The sequence below is a fragment of the Trichomycterus rosablanca genome, chromosome 23 (assembly GCF_030014385.1).
Source record: "Trichomycterus rosablanca isolate fTriRos1 chromosome 23, fTriRos1.hap1, whole genome shotgun sequence".
NCBI classification, from domain to species: Eukaryota; Metazoa; Chordata; class Actinopteri; order Siluriformes; family Trichomycteridae; genus Trichomycterus; species Trichomycterus rosablanca.
In genome coordinates, this window is record NC_086010.1 from 15,703,394 (window position 1) to 15,725,138 (window position 21,745).

At 44.9% G+C, this 21,745-nt stretch overlaps 1 protein-coding gene across 1 annotated transcript in view; it reads right to left on the bottom strand.

The window, feature by feature from the left end:
- The window catches only part of cnksr2a (connector enhancer of kinase suppressor of Ras 2a), a 68,649-nt gene that overhangs the window by 40,400 nt on the left and 6,504 nt on the right, over positions 1-21,745 (bottom strand). Inside the window, exon 2 of the mRNA XM_062985385.1 lies at positions 3,921-4,084. Coding sequence (XP_062841455.1) covers positions 3,921-4,084 — 164 coding nt within the window. The remainder of the gene's footprint in view (positions 1-3,920; positions 4,085-21,745) is intronic.

A 21,745-nucleotide genomic window follows, 5' to 3' on the forward strand; every position in this document is an offset into this window, starting at 1 on the left:
AACCCCAACCCTAACCCTAGATCTTGGTGGGTCTGGTGCTGGCAAATGGATACAGGACTTACATACAGTGACCAAAAGCTAGGATCAAACCAAGTTATTCAAACAATGTAAGGCTACGGACTCATTGTGCCACCCCAAATATCAGTTTTCTATTACTGTACGCAGTTCTTTGGGAACCTACAGTACACAGCGCATGAATATTCAGTACCTGACTAAGTGTACCAAAGTGCAGTGAGTGGGTAGAGGCAGACCTTGCTCGCCTAACAAAACGTGACTAATATAAATAGAACACGGAGGATCTGCTGTGCCAACTTATGTAAGTCCATAATTTCTTAGTCACTTCAGTGAGCTGTCAAATCTGTGCCATTAAACAGATGAAATATTAGTAATATTTTCAGAGCTGTAGGCAGAGTGGTACATATTTTAGGCTGTACTGACTATATACATCTTGATACAAATTCATATTCTTGTTTCATGAAACCATTGTTCTAATTTGTCTATATTATTCATGCATTTTCTTAATTATTTTCCCAATGTAGCATCGCTGGAGACCCCAATCGCATCCACGGAGGGTATATTTTCCCGACACATGCTCCCTCCAATGCATACTTTGGTGGATTCATGTGTGAGGCCAGTCTACACGTTCCTCCACTTGTGTACAGCTTTTTTTGGGGTCCGGTCTGGCCAATTTCTCTGCTGCAGGCAGCTGGCCGGTAGCCTGGAGAGCTCAGACAAGGTGTGAAAGAAGTCCAGACTAGAGGATCAAAAACATGCCAAAGACCTATGATACCTCCTCCACCATACTTGACACTCGGCATTAGTGTCATCACTACGGACAATTTGTTTCTACTGTTTCAGGGTCCAATGGTGGTATGATTTACAGCCAGTTAATGCTTGGTAATGAAACGTCTCATAAGGATTGACTGTGGCTGGTTGGTCATACAAATCTAACCCTAAACCTAACCCCCAAACCCTAAACTTAACCCTAAAGCCAAGCCAACCCTAAACCCTTACCATATTCCTAACCCACAACCCTAACCCTATTCCTAACCCCAACCCTAAACTCCAAACCTTGAACCTAAACCTAACCATAAACCCTAACCCTATTCCTAAACCCTAACCCCTAACCCTATTCCTAACCCCTAACCCTAAAACCTAACCCTAATCCCAACCCTAAACCCTAATACTATTACTAACCCTAAACCCTAACCCTAATCCTAACCCCCAATTCTAAACTCTAACCATATTCCTAACCCCAGCCCTACAGTCTAACCCTATTCCTAAACACCAACCCTAACCACAACCCTAAACCCTAACCCTGTTCCTAACCCCCAACCCTAAACCCCCAACCCTTATCCTAAACCTTAACCCCAATTCTAAACTCTAACCCCCAATCCTAAACCTTAACCCTATTCCTAAATCCTAATCCAGTTGCTTTCAGGGTGTTGGAAGTGTGATACACGTAACATTTCTACTACTATCTTCATAACAACAGCAGGTATCCACAGGGCAGATCTAGCAGGGCAGAAATCTGAATAACTGACCTTAGAAAGGCCACCATTCATGACAACGTCTGTCTATGGAGATTGAAAAGCTGCACCTAATTTAAAGGATCCTTTTGTATTCTTCCTACAGAGAAACCCCACAGTCATCCATGCACCATAAAAAGAGATGCAGCCTTGTACTTGGTTATTGAGCGCGAAGACACCATGTGCTACTGCTGGATAATGAAGAGAACATGAGGAGTGTCGGGCATTAAATTACCCTTCCCGTTTCTCTGCAAGATTGCAGCGTTACAGCCTGTAGGAGAGAAAAGCTCTACAGACTTTAATAATGGCACTGAGGAAGCTACAAAAAGTAAAACAATTAATGTGGTCATGGAGGTGGTGGGTCATCCTATTAAAAAAACACTAAAAGTAGGGTGGTAAAACACCTTGGACATGGTGGCAGTACATCACAGGTCATCAGAATCACTGTTCACTTATTGAGGGTGGCAGCAGCTCAGGCAGTTTAAGTACTGGACTGGTAATCAGAAGGTTCAAGCCCCACCCACCCCCACCAAGTTGGCAGTCAATTGTACAACTATTTAGATCAAAGCATCTGCTAAATGCCCAGCACTGCACATATACTGATGGTGATGACATGGTAGTGTGTGTTGTACTGGTATGAGTGTATCAGGTGCAGCAGTGTTGTTGGGAATAGTGCATGAATTGTGTATGAATATTAAATAGCTCCAGTCTCTAACAGGGTATGTGTTCCTAATAAAGAGGCCAGTTAGTATTTAAAAATACCAACAACCCTGCTGCACCTGCTATTCATACCAGTACAGCACACAGGGCTGAGAATGGTCCACCACCCAAACATTATTGGGGTCCTATTCAATCGATATTGTGGTACAAGGGGTAAGAAAGTGTACAGAGCAATGAATGGGCTACAGTTAGTAATTGTATACCCATTACGTGAATCTGTATAATAGGTGTAGCTTATAAACTGAATGTCGTATTTTGCAGTCCTATAAGAAAATAACTATCTCTAATGTTACATCATCTGGCTTCATGTACTCTGGCATCAATGAGTCTTGGCCGCCCAACAACCTGTCGGTGGTTCATGGCTTGTCCTTTTTCGGACCACTGTCAGTACTCACTATAAGCACTCTTCAACCCAGTCGTCTGGTCCACCACCCAAACATCATCAGGGTCGTATTCGATTCATATTATGGTACAAGGGGTAAGAAAGTGTACAGGGCAACAAATGGGCTACAGTTAATAATTGTACACCCATAAAGGTATTCTGTATAATGGGTTTAGCTTATAAAATAATTAATAAATGTACATAGCAGCTAGTTGTACCTAATAAAGTGCACTCTGCCATCCTGTGCTCATACATCCGCAAGTAAAGCAATGCATCATGGTTCCAGTATTATGAAAAGTTAGGAGACTGAAGAAAAGTCGATCTGATTAGCATAAAGCTGCTCGCTTTCCCGCCGAAGCTTCAGTGTTTACACTGAGGGTTTAACTGCTCATTTCCACACATCTGTGCAAACCTCGCTCCTTCCCCTGCCTTACATTTCCATCTCGCTAAATCCTTCAGTTCGCCTCCAGCCCACCCCGCCTTCTTCCTCAAAGCCCTCCGGCACCTGTGATTCATCCATCACCCAAATGGAAAAATAACGCTTCCCTGTAGTAAAACAAATGCAGAATCACACCCGGGGTGCAATGGAAGAACAATGTGTTTCAAAAAGTCTCATAAAGCCTTTTAAAAAATCGATGCGAGGGGGAGCTCGATACTGTGGAACTCAAGTCCGAGTCTCATTGGTGTCATTGGCCTGATTAGGGGGCTCGATGAACATAATTGGGCGTTTCTGAAAAAGGAAAGGTCGACCCCTACCGTCTGGCTGAGGTGTTGACGGAAACGGTGGACGAATACAGAGAGTATAGTGTGTTCCTTTGTTTGGGAACCAAGGACACTAACTGCTGCAGTCCTGCAAGTGTAACTCTCGGCCACTATTGCTTAATACTTGATACTTCTTCATGATGCGCCATGTATATGGAAATAAGAGCTTTCACTGTGGTTCAGTGAAGTTCTAGACTAGTCCTAGTCCATGAGCTTAGCAAGGAACTTCAGTCAAGTTTTACAGTAATAGCCACCAAGCCCATGGTGGTGTAAAACTTGCTCAACTGTGGACAGTGTCACTGTGTATTACTAAGTTTTAATTCATTGCAGACCTGTCCTTGGTGGTTCTTGGATTATGGGAACCATCTGAACCGATTTTCCCCTTGCATAAGCTAAACGTTTGGGTTTCCTTATTAACAGGTGCAGTCAAACTCGCCCTGTTTATGTGGGTACAGAGGAGCCACCAGCTACAATCACTAACATATAATTATTTAATAATTCAAGAGGTGTGTTTCTTGGATCCTCACCAGTGCACAGAGCAGATCCACAGCCTCCAGGATCAGCTCTTGGTGACCGATGCGTGACACCCCGAGATCCTCGAGCTCCTGATGGGTGATCCGGAGCAACTGGTCCCCTCCGACTTTCTCTCGCTCGAAGTTTTTGATGTACTGCTGCAGGCAGTCGTCCAGGCCTGTGAAGGAAAATGGTATATAGTGATGGACTGCATCCTTTAAATGATCCAAAATAATGATTTAGGGTGTGGTCAGTGCAAATACACATACAGTGTGATGTATCAAGATTGTAAGTCACTTGTAAGTCAGTAATAGCTGTTGCATTGTTATAATAGCAGTATGAGGCAGATAGTAATCTGATGTGCAATTTGCACAATCTAAACTATTTTACAAACATCAGGGGACGAAATAATTGATTAGCAAATTGAACAGACCGTCATACTAACTTTTTTCAAAATGCAACTTGAATTTTTTAAAAGACTTTGAGACTTTTTGAAACACATTGTTCTTCCATTTCACCCCGGGTGTGATTCTGCGTTTAGGGGTGCAGTTCCATTAGTAAAAAGGAAATTAGATTTTTTTTTGGATGCTGTGAACCACGCTGAGTTGAAACACCACCCACGACTCATCAAAACCAGATTTGTTTGGAGGTTCTTGTACCAAAAAACACGCGCTAGAACACCAGAGCTGGGTTCTCGAATACATCGTATCGAGTCTCAGCTCTGCCTGCCGGCTAGGCTGAGCAGCCACATGAACAACAATTGGCCTGTTGTTCAGATAGGGGTGGGATATTAGGGACATAGGGACTCTCTCATAACTAATGCAATTACGACCTCTGCTGGCTGACTGATGGCTCCTGCACAGAGACGGGAATAGAGTGCTGTCAGGGTGTGTCTCTCGGTACACAGTGCTGATCTGCACTGCACTCGTCAAAATGTAGGTGACAAGATGCATACGGCTGCTGAACATGTCGGAGGGGGCGTGGGTTAGCTTCGTTCTCCTCAATCGGAGCGGGGATCGGCATTGGTGGAGAGGAAGCATGATGCAATCGGGCAATTGGACGTGCTAAAAGGGAGCAAGAGGGGAGAAAATGCATTAACAAAATATAAAAAAACCTAATAAACAAACATTTATCCAGGTCAAGGTTGTGGTGGGTCTGCCACCAGCAAGGGGTTGTGTTTTTGAATTTTTTTGCTTAGCTCTGCTTTCTAATCGAGTGTTGCTACATGCCTGTGCATTGACAGAGATAAATGTTGCAGAATCACAGTTTGCTTGCACCGTGGCACTCTGGTTCCCGCTCTCATGCTCAATTTCCTCTCTTTTCCCCCTCAGGACATCCCCTCGGTTTCAGCAGCTACGTTTACGGTGCTAGCAGGCTGCACTTAGCAGCCAATTAGCACACGGCTACGCTTCGCTAACTAACCCGCTCTGTTCTGATAGACACAGCGAAAGCGTGACGGTTACAGAAGACGCTAATCACCACAAATCATCAGAAGCGTTATTTAAAACGTTATTCAATTTAGGCACAGCGGGCGGACGTTATGAGTCTGCCGTAATGACTCGGCAATCAAAGCGGGCATCGTTGGAGTCAAGTGGTTCGGCGCAAGATTTAACATGAATCTGTTTTTGCCTCTCAAATTATCTCCCACTTCAAAATACAAAATACAAAAACCAGTCAGTCAATTCAATACTGATTTTCTGTTGATTATGAAAACACTACATGGCCAAAAGTATTTGCTCGTCTGCCTTCACATGCATATGAACTTGAGTGACATCTCATTCTTAATCCATAGGATTTAATATGATGTCGGCCCACACTTTGCAGCTATAACAGCTTCAACTCTTCTGGAAAGGCTTTCCACAAGGTTTAGGAGTGTGTTTAAGGAAATTTTTGACCATTCCTCCAGAAGCTCATTTTTCATTAAGGTCAGACACTGATGTTGGACGAGAAGGCCTGGCTCGCAGTCTCCGCTCTGATTCATCCCAAAGGTGTTCTATCAGGTTGAGGTCAGGACTCTGTGCAGGCCAGTCGAGTTCTTCCACATCAAACTCGCTCATCCACGTCTTTATGGAACTTGCTTTGTGCACTGGTGCACAGTCATGTTGGAATAGGAAGGGGCCATCACATCCCATTAAGAGTTCCTTTCACTGGAACTAAGGGGCCGAGCCCAACTCCTGAAGAACAAGCCCACACCATAATCCCCCCTCCACCAAACTTTACACCTGGCACAATGCAGTCAGACAGGTACCGTTCTCCTGGCAACCACCAAACCCAGACTCGTCCATCGGATTGCCAGGCGAAGAAGCTTGATTCGTCACTCCAGAGAACACGTCTCCACTGCCTTAGAGTCCAGTGGCGACGTGCTTTACACCACTGCATCCGACGCTTTGCATTGCGCTCGGTGATATAAGGCTTGAATGCAGCTGCTCGGCCATGGAAACCCATTCTATGAAGCTCTCTACACATTGTTCTTGAGCTAATCTGAAGGCCACATGAAGTTTGGAGGTCTGTAGCGATTGACTCTGCAGAACATTGGCTCTGTCATTTTATGTGGCCCTACCACTTTGTGGCTGAGTTGCTGTCATTCACAATCGCTTCCACTTTGTTGTAATACCACTGACAGTCGACTGTGGAATATTTAGTAGCAAGGAAATTTCACGACTGGACTTGTTGCAAAGGTGGCATCATATCACGGTACCACGCTGAAATTCACTGAGCTCCTGAGTGCGACCCATTCTTTCACAAACGTTTGTAGAAGCAGTCTGCATGCCTAGGTGCTTGGTTTTATACACCTGTGGCCATGGAAGTGATTACACCTCACCTAATTAAGGAGTTTAAGCATGTTAGCCACATCCGTAAAGATGTTTAGTCAACAAATTCCCCACAAGTCAAGTGTTCTGGTTAATGAAACAGGATTGGAGGTGACCTGATTTTTAAACTGTAGGGTCAAATTTGGACAGACGTGTCACTCTGGAGTCCTACGCCTGTCAGGAATGACTGACCTACAAGGCTCTGTACATGCTGTTTGCTTGAGAAACAGTTGCAGAGACAGTGGGGTGAAGATTCCGAGGCATTCAACAGACTGTCAGGCATACCGTGGCCTGACAGATGCCGTCTGTCAGCCTGTATGCCGCGGCATCGCAGCTATGCGGCTATGCGTCCATGTGTTCCCCCAGTATGCGTGTGTACATGTGCGCTCCTGCATTTGTTCACGGCTAGCACATGATTTCAGGCTCGAATCAGGATTCACTGATTCATTGATTCATTAACTGTCTGTTTTACCACCGCTTCATCCAATTCAGGGTCGTGGTGGGTCCAGTTTGTTGCTCGAAAGGTAAAAAACACCCTCGACAGGTCGCCAGTCCATCACAGGGCGCACACACACACACACATCTAGGATGACTTTTGTATCTCCAATTAACCTGACTGCATGTCTTTGGACTGCGGGAGGAAACCGGAGCACCAGCAAGAAACCCATTCACAGGTAGGACTCCAGGTGCTCCACCTGGAAATCAAACCCAGGACCGTCTTACCCACCGAGCCACCGTGCCGCCAAATCAGGACCCTTCCAGATTCCAGAATGCCTTCATTCGGCTGCCATTCGTTTGATTTATGCAGCTTTCAAGCACTTTTCTAAGCCGCGCAGTAACCACAGGCCTTGGAGAAATCATTCCTTATTGAGTTTGGGATGTATCAGTGCACGAGCTCGACTCCAACAGTGCCGGTCAGCGATCGCCGTCCAGCTCATTACTGCTCCTTTATAAAGTTTTGATTCAGTTCCCAGAATCAGCAAGGTGAGCAGAAGTCCTCAAACTGATGGTGAATTATGTTGACGGGTGCATTTTCAAGTTTGGTGTTTGTTTTACGTTGGGTCGCCGGACGGAGATGCTGATCAGGCAGGGTGCATCGATCCGGAACGATGACTCTGGACTTCTGGTTTGAAGTTTTACACATATTTTACAGGGGGCACAGTGCCCACCACAACCCTGCTCAGGTTAAAGCATTTAGTGAAGTAAAACCATGAATTGATTGAATCGATTGAATCTGTAACATCATGAATGAGTCGATTTAAGGGAACCTTGGACTTGAAGACCTGGCTTCAATCCTCACCATCTGTCCTTATGTCGCAGAAGATCGGCATGACCTCCACATCTCTGCTTCATTTTCCTCTGGCCCATACGATTGACGTTTTTCAATTACCCCTATAGGTGTTAGTATTGCCCGGGACAGGGTAAATTCCTGCCTTGAGCCTGGGGGGTTTGGACCATTCTTGTTAATAAAGGTTTTTAATTTCTGCCAGGCTTGCTGGGAGCAGGGTTGTACAGCATGGTCAAGTCTTGCCACAGGTAATGGGTGGGGTTAAGATCAGCGCCGCTGTGTATGATCCACTCATACCAGCACAACGCACACTAACACACCACCACCATGTCAGTGTCACTGCAGTGCTGAGAATGATCCACCACCCAAATAATACCTACTCTGTAGTGGTCCTGGGAGAGTCCTGACCATTTGAAGAACAGCATATAAGGGAGCTAACAAAGCATGTAGAGAAACAGACAGACTGCAGTCAGTAATTGTAGAACTACAAAATGGACAGTGAGTGCAGAAACAAGGAGGTGGGTTTTAATGTTATGGCTGATCAGTGTATAACCCCATCGTATAGCCTATTGAAGGGAGTCACTTGCTTACTTATGCATTTATACTCATTCAAACCTTATATCAGTGCACATACTGCACATTTTTGGGGGGTGGAAGGAAACCTACAGTCCCTACAGTCGTCAAACCTGCCGAACCTTAGACATACAGAAACCAGACAATGGATTTAAATCTGGATAAATGAAGCTGTTGCACCTACTTTACCTGTTGTACCACTGTCACCCTGTGCTAACGAAATGCCTTTGAAAACTCATTGTCTCCTTAAAGAATGCAAGCTTTTATTTTCCGGTAGCGGCAAACCACCTAATAACCCAGAGTGCAGTGAAACAGCAGTGTAAAAATAGCATTGCGCACATAGCATTTCTAGTTCTGCTATTCTTGTTATTCTTTTTAACCTAGCAGGTAACATATTTTTAGCTAAGATATTGTAGGTAGGATAGCTAACTACATAAAAAACACAATGCACTAAACTTCACCAGCTACTTAGTTAGCTTAGGTAATGTTAATATACACTGATCAGCCATAACATTAAAACCACCTCCTTGTTTCTACATTCACTGTCCATTTTACCATTTTATCAGCTCCACTTACTATATAGAAGCACTTTGTGGTTCTACAATTACTGAATGTAGTCCATATTTTTCTCTACATACTTTTTAACCTGCTTTCACCCAATGGTCAGGACCCCCACAGGACCACCACAGAGCAGCTATTATTAAGGTGGTGGATGATTCTCAGCACTGCAGTGGCACTGACATGGTGGTGGTGTGTTAGTGTGTGTTGTGCTGGTATGAGTGGATCAGACACAGCAGCGCTGCTGAAGTTTTTAAATACCGTGTCCACTCACTGTCCACTCTTACCTAGTTGGTCCACCTTGTAGATGTAAAGTCAGAGACGATCGCTCATCTATTGCTGCTGTTTGAGTCGGTCATCTTCTAGACCTTCATCAGTGGTCACAGGACGCTGCCCACAGGGTGCTGTTGGCTGGATATTTTTGGTTGGTGGACTATTCTCAGTCCAGCAGAGACAGTGAGGTGTTTAAAAACTCCATCAGCGCTGCTGTGTCTGATCCACTTATACCAGCACAACACACACTAACACACCACCACCATGTCAGTGTCACTGCAGTGCTGAGAATGACCCACTACCTAAATAATACCTGCTCTGTGGTGGTCCTGTGGGGGTCCTGACCATTGAAGAACAGGGTGAAAGCAGGATAAAAAGGTATGTAGAGAAACAGATGGACTACAGTCAGTAATTGTAGAACTACAAAGTGCTCCTATATGGTAGGTGGAGCTGATAAAATGGAAAGTGAGTGTAGAAACAAGGAGAAAATGCTTAAATAAAAGAACTAAAGTCAGTACAAGACTGTCATGGCATCCCGGCATCTTACAAATGTGAGTAAACTTAATATGATCGAGGTAAATTTGCACTGAAAAAGGTTATTAAAGGTTATACTTTTGCTGACCTAGAGATGCCCAATAATCACGCCTGAAGCATGTTAGAACAGCCCCAATGGAAATTATGCACAGTCGGCTTAAACAGCAGCTCACATCTTACATAACGCTCTGTAGAACCCACCCATAGCCACTAACATAGTAAGACCTAGCGGCAGTACAAATAGCTGCTATTGCAGCAGACTAAAAGCACAAAGCGCCCGTGATTAGGTTAAAGGAAACCTTAGAAGTACGTCCGCTATACCCCCGCTATTAGTGTGGGAAGTGGGATTACTTGTGTGAGAACAAAAAGCCGGATGAGGGAACCTCTTCACACCTTAAGACATAATGAGAGGCTCGGCATACCTAAGAATAAAGCATAAACCCAGATTTTACAGATTAAATGTCATGTGGACTGAAATCGTCCAATCAGTCTATTGAATGGCAAAGGAAAAAGCAGAAGGAACGCATTTAAATGGTTGTCCTTTCTTTTCTTTTTTTTTTTCTTTTTCCCCTTTTTCTCCCCCTTTAGCGCATCCAATTGTTCAATTTGCATTGTCCTTCCTCTCTGTCTATGCCGAACCCTGCCCTGACCGAGGAGATCGAAGCTAACCCATATCCCCTCCGAAACATGGGCAGCAGCCGGACGCATTTTTGCCACCCACACATTGATGAGTGTTGTGCCACCTAGCGTAGCATGCGGAGAGACACACCCTAAGGGCACTCTTCCTCATCTCTGTGCAGGCACTTCTAGTCAGCCGGCGGAGGTCGTAATCGCATTCTGACAGAGAGAGAGACCCACATCCGGTTCTTTGTCCCACCCCTCAACTGAGCAACCGGCCAATCGTTGCTCGTACAGCCACTCAGCCTCGAACCGGTAAGGCAGAGCTGGCCAACCTACTTTTTTAATGTCACTTCATGTCCAGCCATGCATCAACCTTTGTATCTCTTTTATACCCCGTTTATCTAGGGTCAGAGCATCTCTAAAACTGCAGCTCTTGTGAGGGTTTCCAGTCTGCAGTGGTCAGTATCTAGCAAACGTGGTCCAAGGAAGGAACAGTGGTAAACCGGCGACAGGTTCATGGGCGGCCAAGGCTCATTGATTCATGTGGTGAGTGAAGGCTGAAAGCTGGCCTGTGTGGTCCGATCCAACAGATGATCTACTGTAGCTCAAACTGCTGATGGAGTTAATGCTGGTTCTGATAGAAAAGTGTTGTGTATGGGGCTGCATAGGCGCAGACCAGTCAGGGTGCCCATGCTGACCCCTGTCCACCACCGAAAGCTCCAACAATGTGCACGTGAGCATCGGAACTGGACCACAAAGCAATGGAAGAGGGTTGCCTGGTCCGGGTACGTGTGCGTCGCTTACCTGGTGAACACATGGCACCAGGATGCACTATGGGAAGAAGGCAAGCCGGCAGAGGCAGTGTGATGCTTTGGGCAACGTTCTGCTGGGAAACCTTGGGTCCTGCCATCCATGTGGATGTTACTTTGACACGTACCACCTACCTAAGCATTGTTGTATTCCCTTATGGCTGTGGCCTCTTTCAGCAGGATAGTTCAGGAATGATTTAAGGAGCACAACAAGAGTTTGAGGTGTTGCCTCCAAATTCCCCAGATCTCAATCCGATCGAGCATCTGTGGGATGTGCTGGACAAACAAGTCCGATCCCTTGAGGCCCCATCTCACAACTTACAGGAGTTAAAGGATCTGCTGCTAATACAGTATTTTGGTGCCAGATACCATACCACAGCACACCTTCAGGGGTCTACTGGAGTCCATGCCTAGACGGGTCCGTGCAGCAAAAAGGAGGACCAACACAATGTGGGATGTGCTGGACATGGAGTGCCGATCCATGGATGCCCCATCTCACAACTTAGAGGAGTTTAAGGATCTGCTGGTAACATCTCGGTGCCAGATACCACAGCACACCCTCAGGGGTCTAGTGGAGTCCATGCCTAGATGGGTCAAGGCAGCGAAAAGGAGGACCAACACAATGTTGGATGTGCTGGACATCGAGTGCCGATCCATGCATGCCATACATCACAACTTACAGGAGTTAAAGGATCTGCTGGTAACATCTTGGTGATACCACAGCACACCTTCAGGGGTCTACTGGAGTCCATGCCTAGACGGGTCCGTGCAGCAAAAAGGAGGACCAACACAATGTGGGATGTGCTGGACATGGAGTGCCGATCCATGGATGCCCCATCTCACAACTTAGAGGAGTTTAAGGATCTGCTGGTAACATCTCGGTGCCAGATACCACAGCACACCCTCAGGGGTCTAGTGGAGTCCATGCCTAGATGGGTCAAGGCAGCGAAAAGGAGGACCAACACAATGTTGGATGTGCTGGACATCGAGTGCCGATCCATGCATGCCATACATCACAACTTACAGGAGTTAAAGGATCTGCTGGTAACATCTTGGTGATACCACAGCACACCTTCAGGGGTCTAGTGGAGTCCATGCCTAGACGGGTCCAACGCAATATTAGGAAGGTGGTCATAATGTTATGTCTGTTCGGTGTACAGGTTACTCAGTTTTAATACAATTTGTTCTTGAAACTTGATGTCCAACAGGCTCATGTTCAGAAGTCCAGATACTTTTGGCAATATAGTTGATGTTTTATGCCCAGGGGTGTACATGGGCACAAGAACACACCATACTGACACAAGGTGACAGCTAATCCGATCTTTCCACCTTCTTTCACCGCCAACCGTGTCTGCAAGTGCCCGACCGGTACATGTCAGTGCCTAATCTGGACCGACACGTGGCGAGAAATGAATCCTTTAAGCAAGCGACTCTCCAGTTTTCTGGGATTAAAAAGAGCAGGGTCGCCTCTCTCACCGGCTGGAGGAGGTATGACAGACCTGTTAATTTCATAAGTGAACCCCCCTGAGCCACACGGGTCGGTTATTGTTAAAGCTATAAAATCCGGCCCCTGTTATTGTAATATCTGCTGAATGGACGCAGCGCTTATTGCATTTGGGATCTATTATAATCCCTGGCGGGCTGATGCGCAACGCTGTGGCTCTGTGGCTTCATGAAGTGCTGATTAGCATTTAGAATATAAAGCCGCCGCCAAGAGTCCAGTGTTGTGCGGTCAGCCTACAGCGTGTGTGTGCCTTTTGTACCTGTGTGTCGGACCGCCGAGCGTTGTACCTTTGCGCTTGCTGCTATGGTCTGACTCAGAGCTGACTCACACACTTTACTCCCACTAACAGCGCATAAACACACTTCTACACACTTCTACCGGGGCGAGAAAATCGCCCGCGGGCTAAACCTCACACCCACACGGACGCCTGACACGGCAGACCGCTGTTCCGTGTACAGAGGCTGGCGTATTTCCTTAAACACTGCTTTTAAATGTATATTGTAATTACTTAAGGGCTTTGTTGTCAAATGTGATGGGTATTAATTAGCTAGTATGTTTTTTAATGTGGCTGTTCTTAAGCAGTAGCTGTAATCAGAAGGCTGTTGGTTTAATCTCCCCCACACTGCCAAGTTGTCAGCAAGGCACTGTAATTGGTCACAATTCCAAGTCACTTTGTATAACGGCGTCTGCTAAATGGGCAAGCCGTAACCAAGTGGTTAAGGTACTGGACTAGTAATCAGAAGGTTGCTGGTTCAAGCCCCACCACTGTATACTGAAGTCACTTTGGATGAAGGTGTTTTAATATTTAATTTGAGTATTAAATATTAATAAAATAGAGAGACTAGTCAAGTTTAAACCTGGAGCAGAACAAAAAAAAAAAACAGAAACTATTTTTAATCCATATCTAACAAAAAGTTCCAACCACAAACAAACACACACCCACAACAGAACCAGTCCTATCCACCAGATGTCGTGAAATACGATCCTCTATTCATGTGTTTTTAAAGAACACACCCTGGAATACTCAGAATACCCCAACACAAAATCAAAGGGACATGCGTGCGTGTGTGTGTGCATGGTTGTGTACGTGTGTGTTGCAGTACAATAGTGTTCTACCCAGCTAGAAGAGCCTGGGAATGATTGGCGGACAGGGTCCTTTTAGTATGGAGTTTTCATGTTCTCCCTGTGTCTGTGTTGGTTTCTTTCCTCTCCCAGTCCAGACATGCTGTATATGTACCACACACATGTCCCTGGACGTGTGTGTGTTAGTGTGTAGGTGTGTGTGTACATGGTCATGTGTGTGTATTGCTGTACAATAGTGTTCTATCTAGCGAGAAGAGCCTGGGTTTGATTCCCCGACTTGGCGGACAAGGTCCTTTCAGTATGGATTTTGCATGTTCTCCCTGTGTCCGTGTGTGTGTACATCAAAAGTGTTCTATCATTTGTCATAGTTTCATTATAATTATTTTGGTTAGGTGGAACAGTGGGTAGCTGTCACCTCAAAGCGAGAAGAGTCTGGGTTCGATTCCCCGACTTGGTGGACAGGGTCTTTTCAGTATGGAGCATGTTCTCCCTGTGTCCGTGTGGGTTTCCTTCCTCTCCCAAGTCCAGACATGCTACTATTATGTGTGTGTATCTACCTATCTATATATATACACACACACCCTGGAATACTCAAAGTACCCCAACACAAAATCCATGGGACGTGTGTGTGTGTGTTAGTGTGTAGGTGTGTGTGCATGGTCAAGTGTGTGTGTATTGCAGTACAATAGTGTTCTATCTAGCCAGAAGAGCCTGGGTATAAAGTATATATGTATATATATAGTTTCAGGAACTGTACCTCACCTTTGTTCCTTACAGTTAATTATGTCTAGCTTTCATTTATTTGTAGACTTTTAATTGGCTTAATAAGTGGCTCCTAAATTGTTCCACAATGCCATGGCCATAGTCCGTGTGTTTTTTGATGTTAGTCAAAGATGCAAGGCACCCACGCTACCAGCTGACCACTATGCCAGCCTGCAGTATCACAAATCATCTGCAAGTAATACAAGATCATCCGTGTGACGAATATGTCTACGTGATGGGACAGATGAACTGAGATCATCGCAAGGAGGCTGCAGAGGTGTGCAGTCGATATCCGTCCAGCATCACCCACGTTCCAGAGGGACCGTAAACGCGGCCCATACACAATCATAAATCCTAATCAATTATAGCAGAGCCGGGCTGCAAAAAGCTCCGTCTTTATTTACTCTTTTATCTTCCTGTCAGAACATTTTAAGCCACAGCCGCCACAGCCACCACCGCTGCGCTCAGCCTTGTACTCGCTCGGTAAGGAGTTTAGACACAAGAATGAGCAGGGATAAACAAACTGAGACGCCGGTGGGTATAAAGAATGAACGCATTAGAACCGGGCATGACTGACAGTCTGGGTGCAGCCTGTTAAATACGAAACTGACATTTCCATTATATGAAGGCATTTTTGATAATAGGGTCGGTGCGTATTCCCATGACTGAATTTAAAGATGATCAAAATGTTGACAACCGAGAGACAACTACTGAGAAGCTGGGACGCGTCAGCAGGTTGTGCTTAAATTGTAAACAATAAGATCCTGGGGTTTATAATATTAATGACATCAAAGCAACATACATACAAAAAACCTTGTTTACAGGTGGTGCTATCAGCCGTACAGTCTGTACTGACATGATTGGCTAATGTGTAAGGAGGGAGGTGGCTGAAAATGACTAGCTATTGAGTGCAGCCGAAAGAAAAATGATAAAAATGATTATTATTATCAGGGTTTATAATACAAGCAGCACTAAAATTATTAGCCCCCTTGGTAAATATGACTAAACAAACTTTGATTTAAACACGTTTATTCTAATTGACATGACCTCAGAAAAGTTCTAGAATGTTCTGACGAGTGCTAATAAATAAAATAATAAACGTAAAAAGTGCATGATAATGTGGGTGCCCAGGTGGCGCTGCGGGATATTCCGCTAGCACACCATCGCCGAGCTTTTGAACTCCTCGGTTCAAAACTCGGCATTGCCACCGGTCGACTGGCGCCATCTAGCGAGCATAATTGGCAGTGCCTGCAGCAGACACAGTTCTGCTAGGGCGGGATGACCGGACTATGTGGCTGAGGGCTTCAAACGCTGTGTAAGGACCCTGATTGGCAGATAGAGAGGTGCCCGTGCAGAGTGCTTAGGTGAAAAAGAGGTCTGCAAAGGGTTTCGCATGGGTCAGAGGAGGCGTGAGCAGCAATAAACCCACCTCGACTGCAATCAGGGATCCATCAGCAGCGGAAGACAAATTGACTACGATAAATTAATAATAAATAATGATAAATTATTTAATAATAAATAATAATAAATTATAAATTAATAATAAATAATAATAAATTATAAATTAATAATAAATAATTAATAAATAAAATAAAATAAAACATAAATAAATATATATATATATATATATATATATATATATATATATATATATATATATATATATATATATATATATATATATATATAATATATATATATACCTGAACCTTGACTAGAACCAGATTTTTATCCTCAAAATAAGGTAGAAAATAGAGTTTTTTGGCAACATACAAACAAGGACCTACGAACCCCATGTCCAGAAAAGTTGGGCCGTTCTTTCTACCTTTGTTAGTTAAGTAACAATTCAAGGGAATTGACAAATCACAGATTCTTCATTATTGGAAATGGGGTATGTATCAATCATGTTAGGACACATTGTATCACATATTCCATGAAGAACCAGGGGTACCAGTTAAAATTGACACGGTCAGATCTTCCAGAAGGAAAATGATCCAAAGCATACAGCCAAACCCACCCAAAAAAACGGTTCAATAACCACAAAATCAACCTGTAAGTGTCGGCTTTATTGTATATTCTAAAATGACTAAGATAATAGGTTAAGCTTTCTTACAAACCACAGTATACAGTATACATTAGAATCTGAACTATTTGGTGACCTGTCATCTTGGTAGACTAAGAGGAGCTAAGAGGAACATTTTCCTGCTTGCTGAAAGCCACATCCAAAAAAAAAAATCCCTCAGTGACCCATAAATCACCTCGGTCTGTTGAAGCCACTCTGGCGGTTTGACTCTGAACCCAAACGCAGTGCTATTTCAAACCAGGCGCTCCACCCACATCTCTACAGGCTTGACTGTCTGACTGCGTGTGACCTGCTGGACGCTGCATTGATAAATACACTGATCAGCCATAACATTAAAACCACCTCCTTGTTTCTACACTTACTGTCCATTTTATCAGCTCCACTTACCATAAAGAAGCACTCTGTAGTTCTACAATTACTGACTGTAGTCCATCTGTTTCTGCAGCTCCCTTTCATGCTGTTCTTTAATGGTCAGGACTCTCCCAGGACTACTACAGAGCAGGTATTATTTGGGTGGTGGATCATTCTCAGCACTCCAGTGAACACTGACAGTGTGTGTTGTGCTGGTATGAGTGGATCAGACACAGCAGTGCTGATGGAGTTTTTAAACACCTCACTGTCAATGCTGGACTGAGAATAGTCCACCAACCAAAACTATCCAGCCCACAGCGCCCTGTGGGCAGCGTCCTGTGACCACTGATGAAGGTCTACAAGATGACCGACTCAAACAGCAGCAATAGATGAGCGATCGTCTCTGACTTTACATCTACAAGGTGGACCAACTAGGTAGGAGTGTCTAATAAGAGTGGACAGCGAGTGGACACGGTATTTATAAACTCCACTCATACCGGCACAACACACACTAACACACCACCACCATGTCAGTGTTACAGCTGTGCTGAGAATGATCCACCACCCAAATAACCGCTGCTCTGTAGTGGTCCTGTGGGGGTCCTGACCATTGAAGAACAGTAAAAGCAGGCTAAAACAGTATGTAGAAAAACAGATGGAGGTGGAGGTGGTTTTAATGTTATGGCTGATCGGTGTATATGTATATATGACAAATAGAGGGATTCTATTCTACTGCCCTTTGCCCAGTGTTTCCAGATGGCACCAGACCAGGATTGAATTTTTAATAATATTACCCCACATCTAATTACATAATGCTTTAAATTCAACTGAGACGTACCGGTTCAACAAGTTTACTTTTCCCCTGATCAAGCAGTATCGTGTCAGTGGAAAAGTCACTGCACTAATCCAGAGGAGACACACACACACACACACACACACACGCACACAGTGCCACCGAGTCACCAGCTGTTTCATTCCAGCTTCTGTAGGATTAAACACCATTTGCTCACATGAACGTACTGTATATAGAAAACACAAGCGTTTAAAACAACTGCTGCCATAAATTTTCACTTCAGCCCTCGTACCGGTGCCCAGTTAGTCGAACAGTACATGAGGTCAGGCACTGATGATAAACGAGGTCTAACATTAATTAATTCCTAAGCTGGTTAATGGGTTTGAGGTCAGGGTTCTGTGCGAGGTACTGGAGACCTATGTGTCTGAAAGACCTGAACTAAAAAATGAGGAGAGATGTCCAGATACTTTTGGCCATATGGTGTATCCTTGTTTCTACACTCACTGTCCATTTTATCAGCTCCACTTACCATATAGAAGCACTTTGTAGTTCTACAATTACTGACTGTTTCTCTGCATGCTTTGTTAGCCTGCTTTCACCGTGTTCTTCAATGGTCAGGACCCCCACAGGACCACTACAGAGCAGGTATTATTTAGGTGGTGGATCATTCTCAGCACTGCAGTGACACTGACACGGTGGTGGTGTGTTAGTGTGTGTTGTGCTGGTATGAGTGGTTTTTAAATACCGTGTCCACTCACTGTCCACTCCTACCTAGTTGGTCCACCTTGTAGATGTAAATTCGGAAACGATCGCTCATCTATTGCTGCTGTTTGAGTTGGTCGTCTTGTAGACCTTCATCAGTGGTCACACGACGCTGCCCACGGGGCGCTGTTGGCTGGATATATTTTTGGTTGGTGGACTATTCTCTGTCCAGCAGTGACAGTGAGGTGTTTAAAAACTCCATCAGCATTGCTGTGTCTGATCCACTCGTACCAGCACAACACACACTAACACACCACCACCATGTCAGTGTCACTGCAATGCTGAGAATGATCCACCACCTAAATAATACCTGCTCTGTGGTGGTGCTGTGGGGGTCCTGACTATTCAAGAACAGCATGAACGGGGGTAACAAAGCATGCAGAGAAACACATGGACTACAGTCAGTAATTGTAGAACTACAAAGTGCGTCTATATGGTAGCTGGAGCTGATAAAATGGACAGTGAGTGTAGAAACAAGGAACAAGCAATTCCGTCTGCTTTTATACTTCTATAAGTCCCGGGCCTCCTGGGTCCGCTACTGCCAACCCCCTACTGTGTCCCTCAAAACAGAGGCTCTTCTACCCTCTTCTCCTCCCTAGGAATTTAAATCATCCATGAGACCTTCTCATCCATTTTAAAGCACATAGAACAAAAGCATGGATGCGCTGAACGCCTTCCCACCCTGTGGGTTCCAGAATCACAGAAAAAAAACGAGGCTCGAACCCCCATTCAGAACAGAGCCTTCGGGACTCGAGAGAGGAGGTCTGTTTGGGGGAGCATTGTCTCCACGTCTTACTCCCTGCCAAAAACCTGATGTCGTTTGAGAGCATCCCAAATGTCTGTTTGCTTTATTTTACCCACAAACGCCTGTTTAAACACCCCGGCAGTTTTGCTAATCCTTTTATATCTTTATTTTCACTTGGTCACCAATATCTCTCACTGGATAATAATTTAAACCTTAATTATTATTATTTATTTTTTTAATGCATTCTCTCCCCTTTTCTCCCTTTTAGCGCGTCCAATTGCCCGATTGTGTCATGCTTCCTCTCCACCGATGCCGATCCCCGCTCTGATTGAGGAGAACGAAGCTAACCCACGCCTCCTCTGACACGTGGGACGCATGTTGTATGCATCTTATCATCTACACTTTGACGTGTGCAGTGCAGATCAGCACTGTGTACGGAGAGACACACCCTGACCATGCATTACTTTCCCATCTCTGTGCAGGCGCCGTCAATCAGCCAGCAGAGAGACCTTATCCGGCTTAATCCCGCCCCTATATGAACAACAGGCCAATCTTTGTTCATGTGCTTTAAAGCATGTGTCATTACGAAGTGGATAAACTAGATATAAAATAACAGGTCTGAATACCTCTATATCAGAGATAGGGACTCATGACTCGCAAAAAAATGAGTCCCTGGAATACCATACGTAGTGCACTTCACAGGAACAACTGGGGTGAATGGAACGCTCCTACAGAATTGGCGCTAATGGTTGAAAGAGCGCTTTCTGAATCAATCAGACCTTCTGATTTTAATTTCTAACAAGTTTCTAACGTGTTTTATTTCACAACCGGGAAAAGTTTGGAGGTTTTTAATTATAAGCACATTTACAAAATAACGGATTATATTCCTAATGGGACACACACTTATAAATTTAATAGCACCTGGAAGAACATAAGCTCAGGTAAGCAGTGGTTATGATTTTTTTTTTTTTTTGCTGTGTTTTGGATTTTGGCCGCTGTGCCGTGATTTATCGGGCGCTTTTGTTTCGCGATGAAAACAAAACATATCAGTTGAAGCTTTTAACTGGTACCTTCTTGTTACGGTAATTACATTCATTTGCACAATGACTAGGAAAGTAAAGGCACGAAGTAAAACGGCAAAATACACTCACTAATCTGTTGTTGTTTTTTATCTGAACGTACATATGAACTGAACTTAACGAATAGCCCAAGATAAGCAGATGGCATTTCAGGCTCTTTAAGTAATGCCACACCGGCATAAGTGTATGAGTAGGCGCGAGGCTATACACGACACGACTGTGATATTTCAAATGCTCACTGGCTGTCTGACTCACTCGCTTCAACCTCTTATGAGCCACATCCATCCAACTTGTTCATCTTGTGTAACAATGGCCTCAACCACACAAACAAAACACTCGCTCGGATCAGCCTATCAGCGCTTGACGATAGGTGTTCAAGGGTGCACGAATTTCTACCTGTACTGTACTGTTATGTCCCTACAGTTGCCTACTCAATCACTTTCTTAACCGCTTAGAGTCTATCCCAGCTTTTCAATGGGCGCAAGGCACACAGTAACACCCCGGACGGGGCGCCAGTCCATCGCAGGGCAGACACACACACACACACATATTCACCTATAGGGCAATTCAGTGTCTCCAATTAACCTGATTGCATGTTTTTGGACTGTGGGAGGGAACCCACGCAGACACGGGGAGAACATGCAAACTCCGCACAGAAAGGCACACAGAAAGGACCGCCCGGCCAGGGGATCGAACCCAGGACCTTCCTGCTGTGAGGCGAGAGTGCTACCCACCGAGCCGCCGTGCCACCCCCAGTTGCCTACTGTATACTATAAATGTATAGCTTTTGAGCTCAGCCCAGTGTTGCATTATAACGTGAGAGTCAGTATTACTGTATATACATTATATGAATAAAAAATTAGGGACACCCCTTTTTAGCTGCATTGCAAACATGGCTGTCCCTACCCAGGTGGCGCAGCGGGATATTCCTCTAGCACACCAGCGCTGAGATTCTGAACTCCTCGGTTCGAAACTCGACGTTGCTACCGGTCGGCTGGACGCCATTGGGCATAGTTGGCAGTACCTGCAGCAGATACTAATTGGCCACCGTATCTGCAGGGTGGAGACCGGACTATGTGTGAATGGGTGGATCTTCATACGCTGTGTAAGGACCCTGACTGGCGGAAGACGCCTGTGCAGAATGCATGGGATAGAAGAGGAGGGCTGTGCACGTGTCGGAAGGGGCGTGTACAGCGACGTGCTCTCCTTGG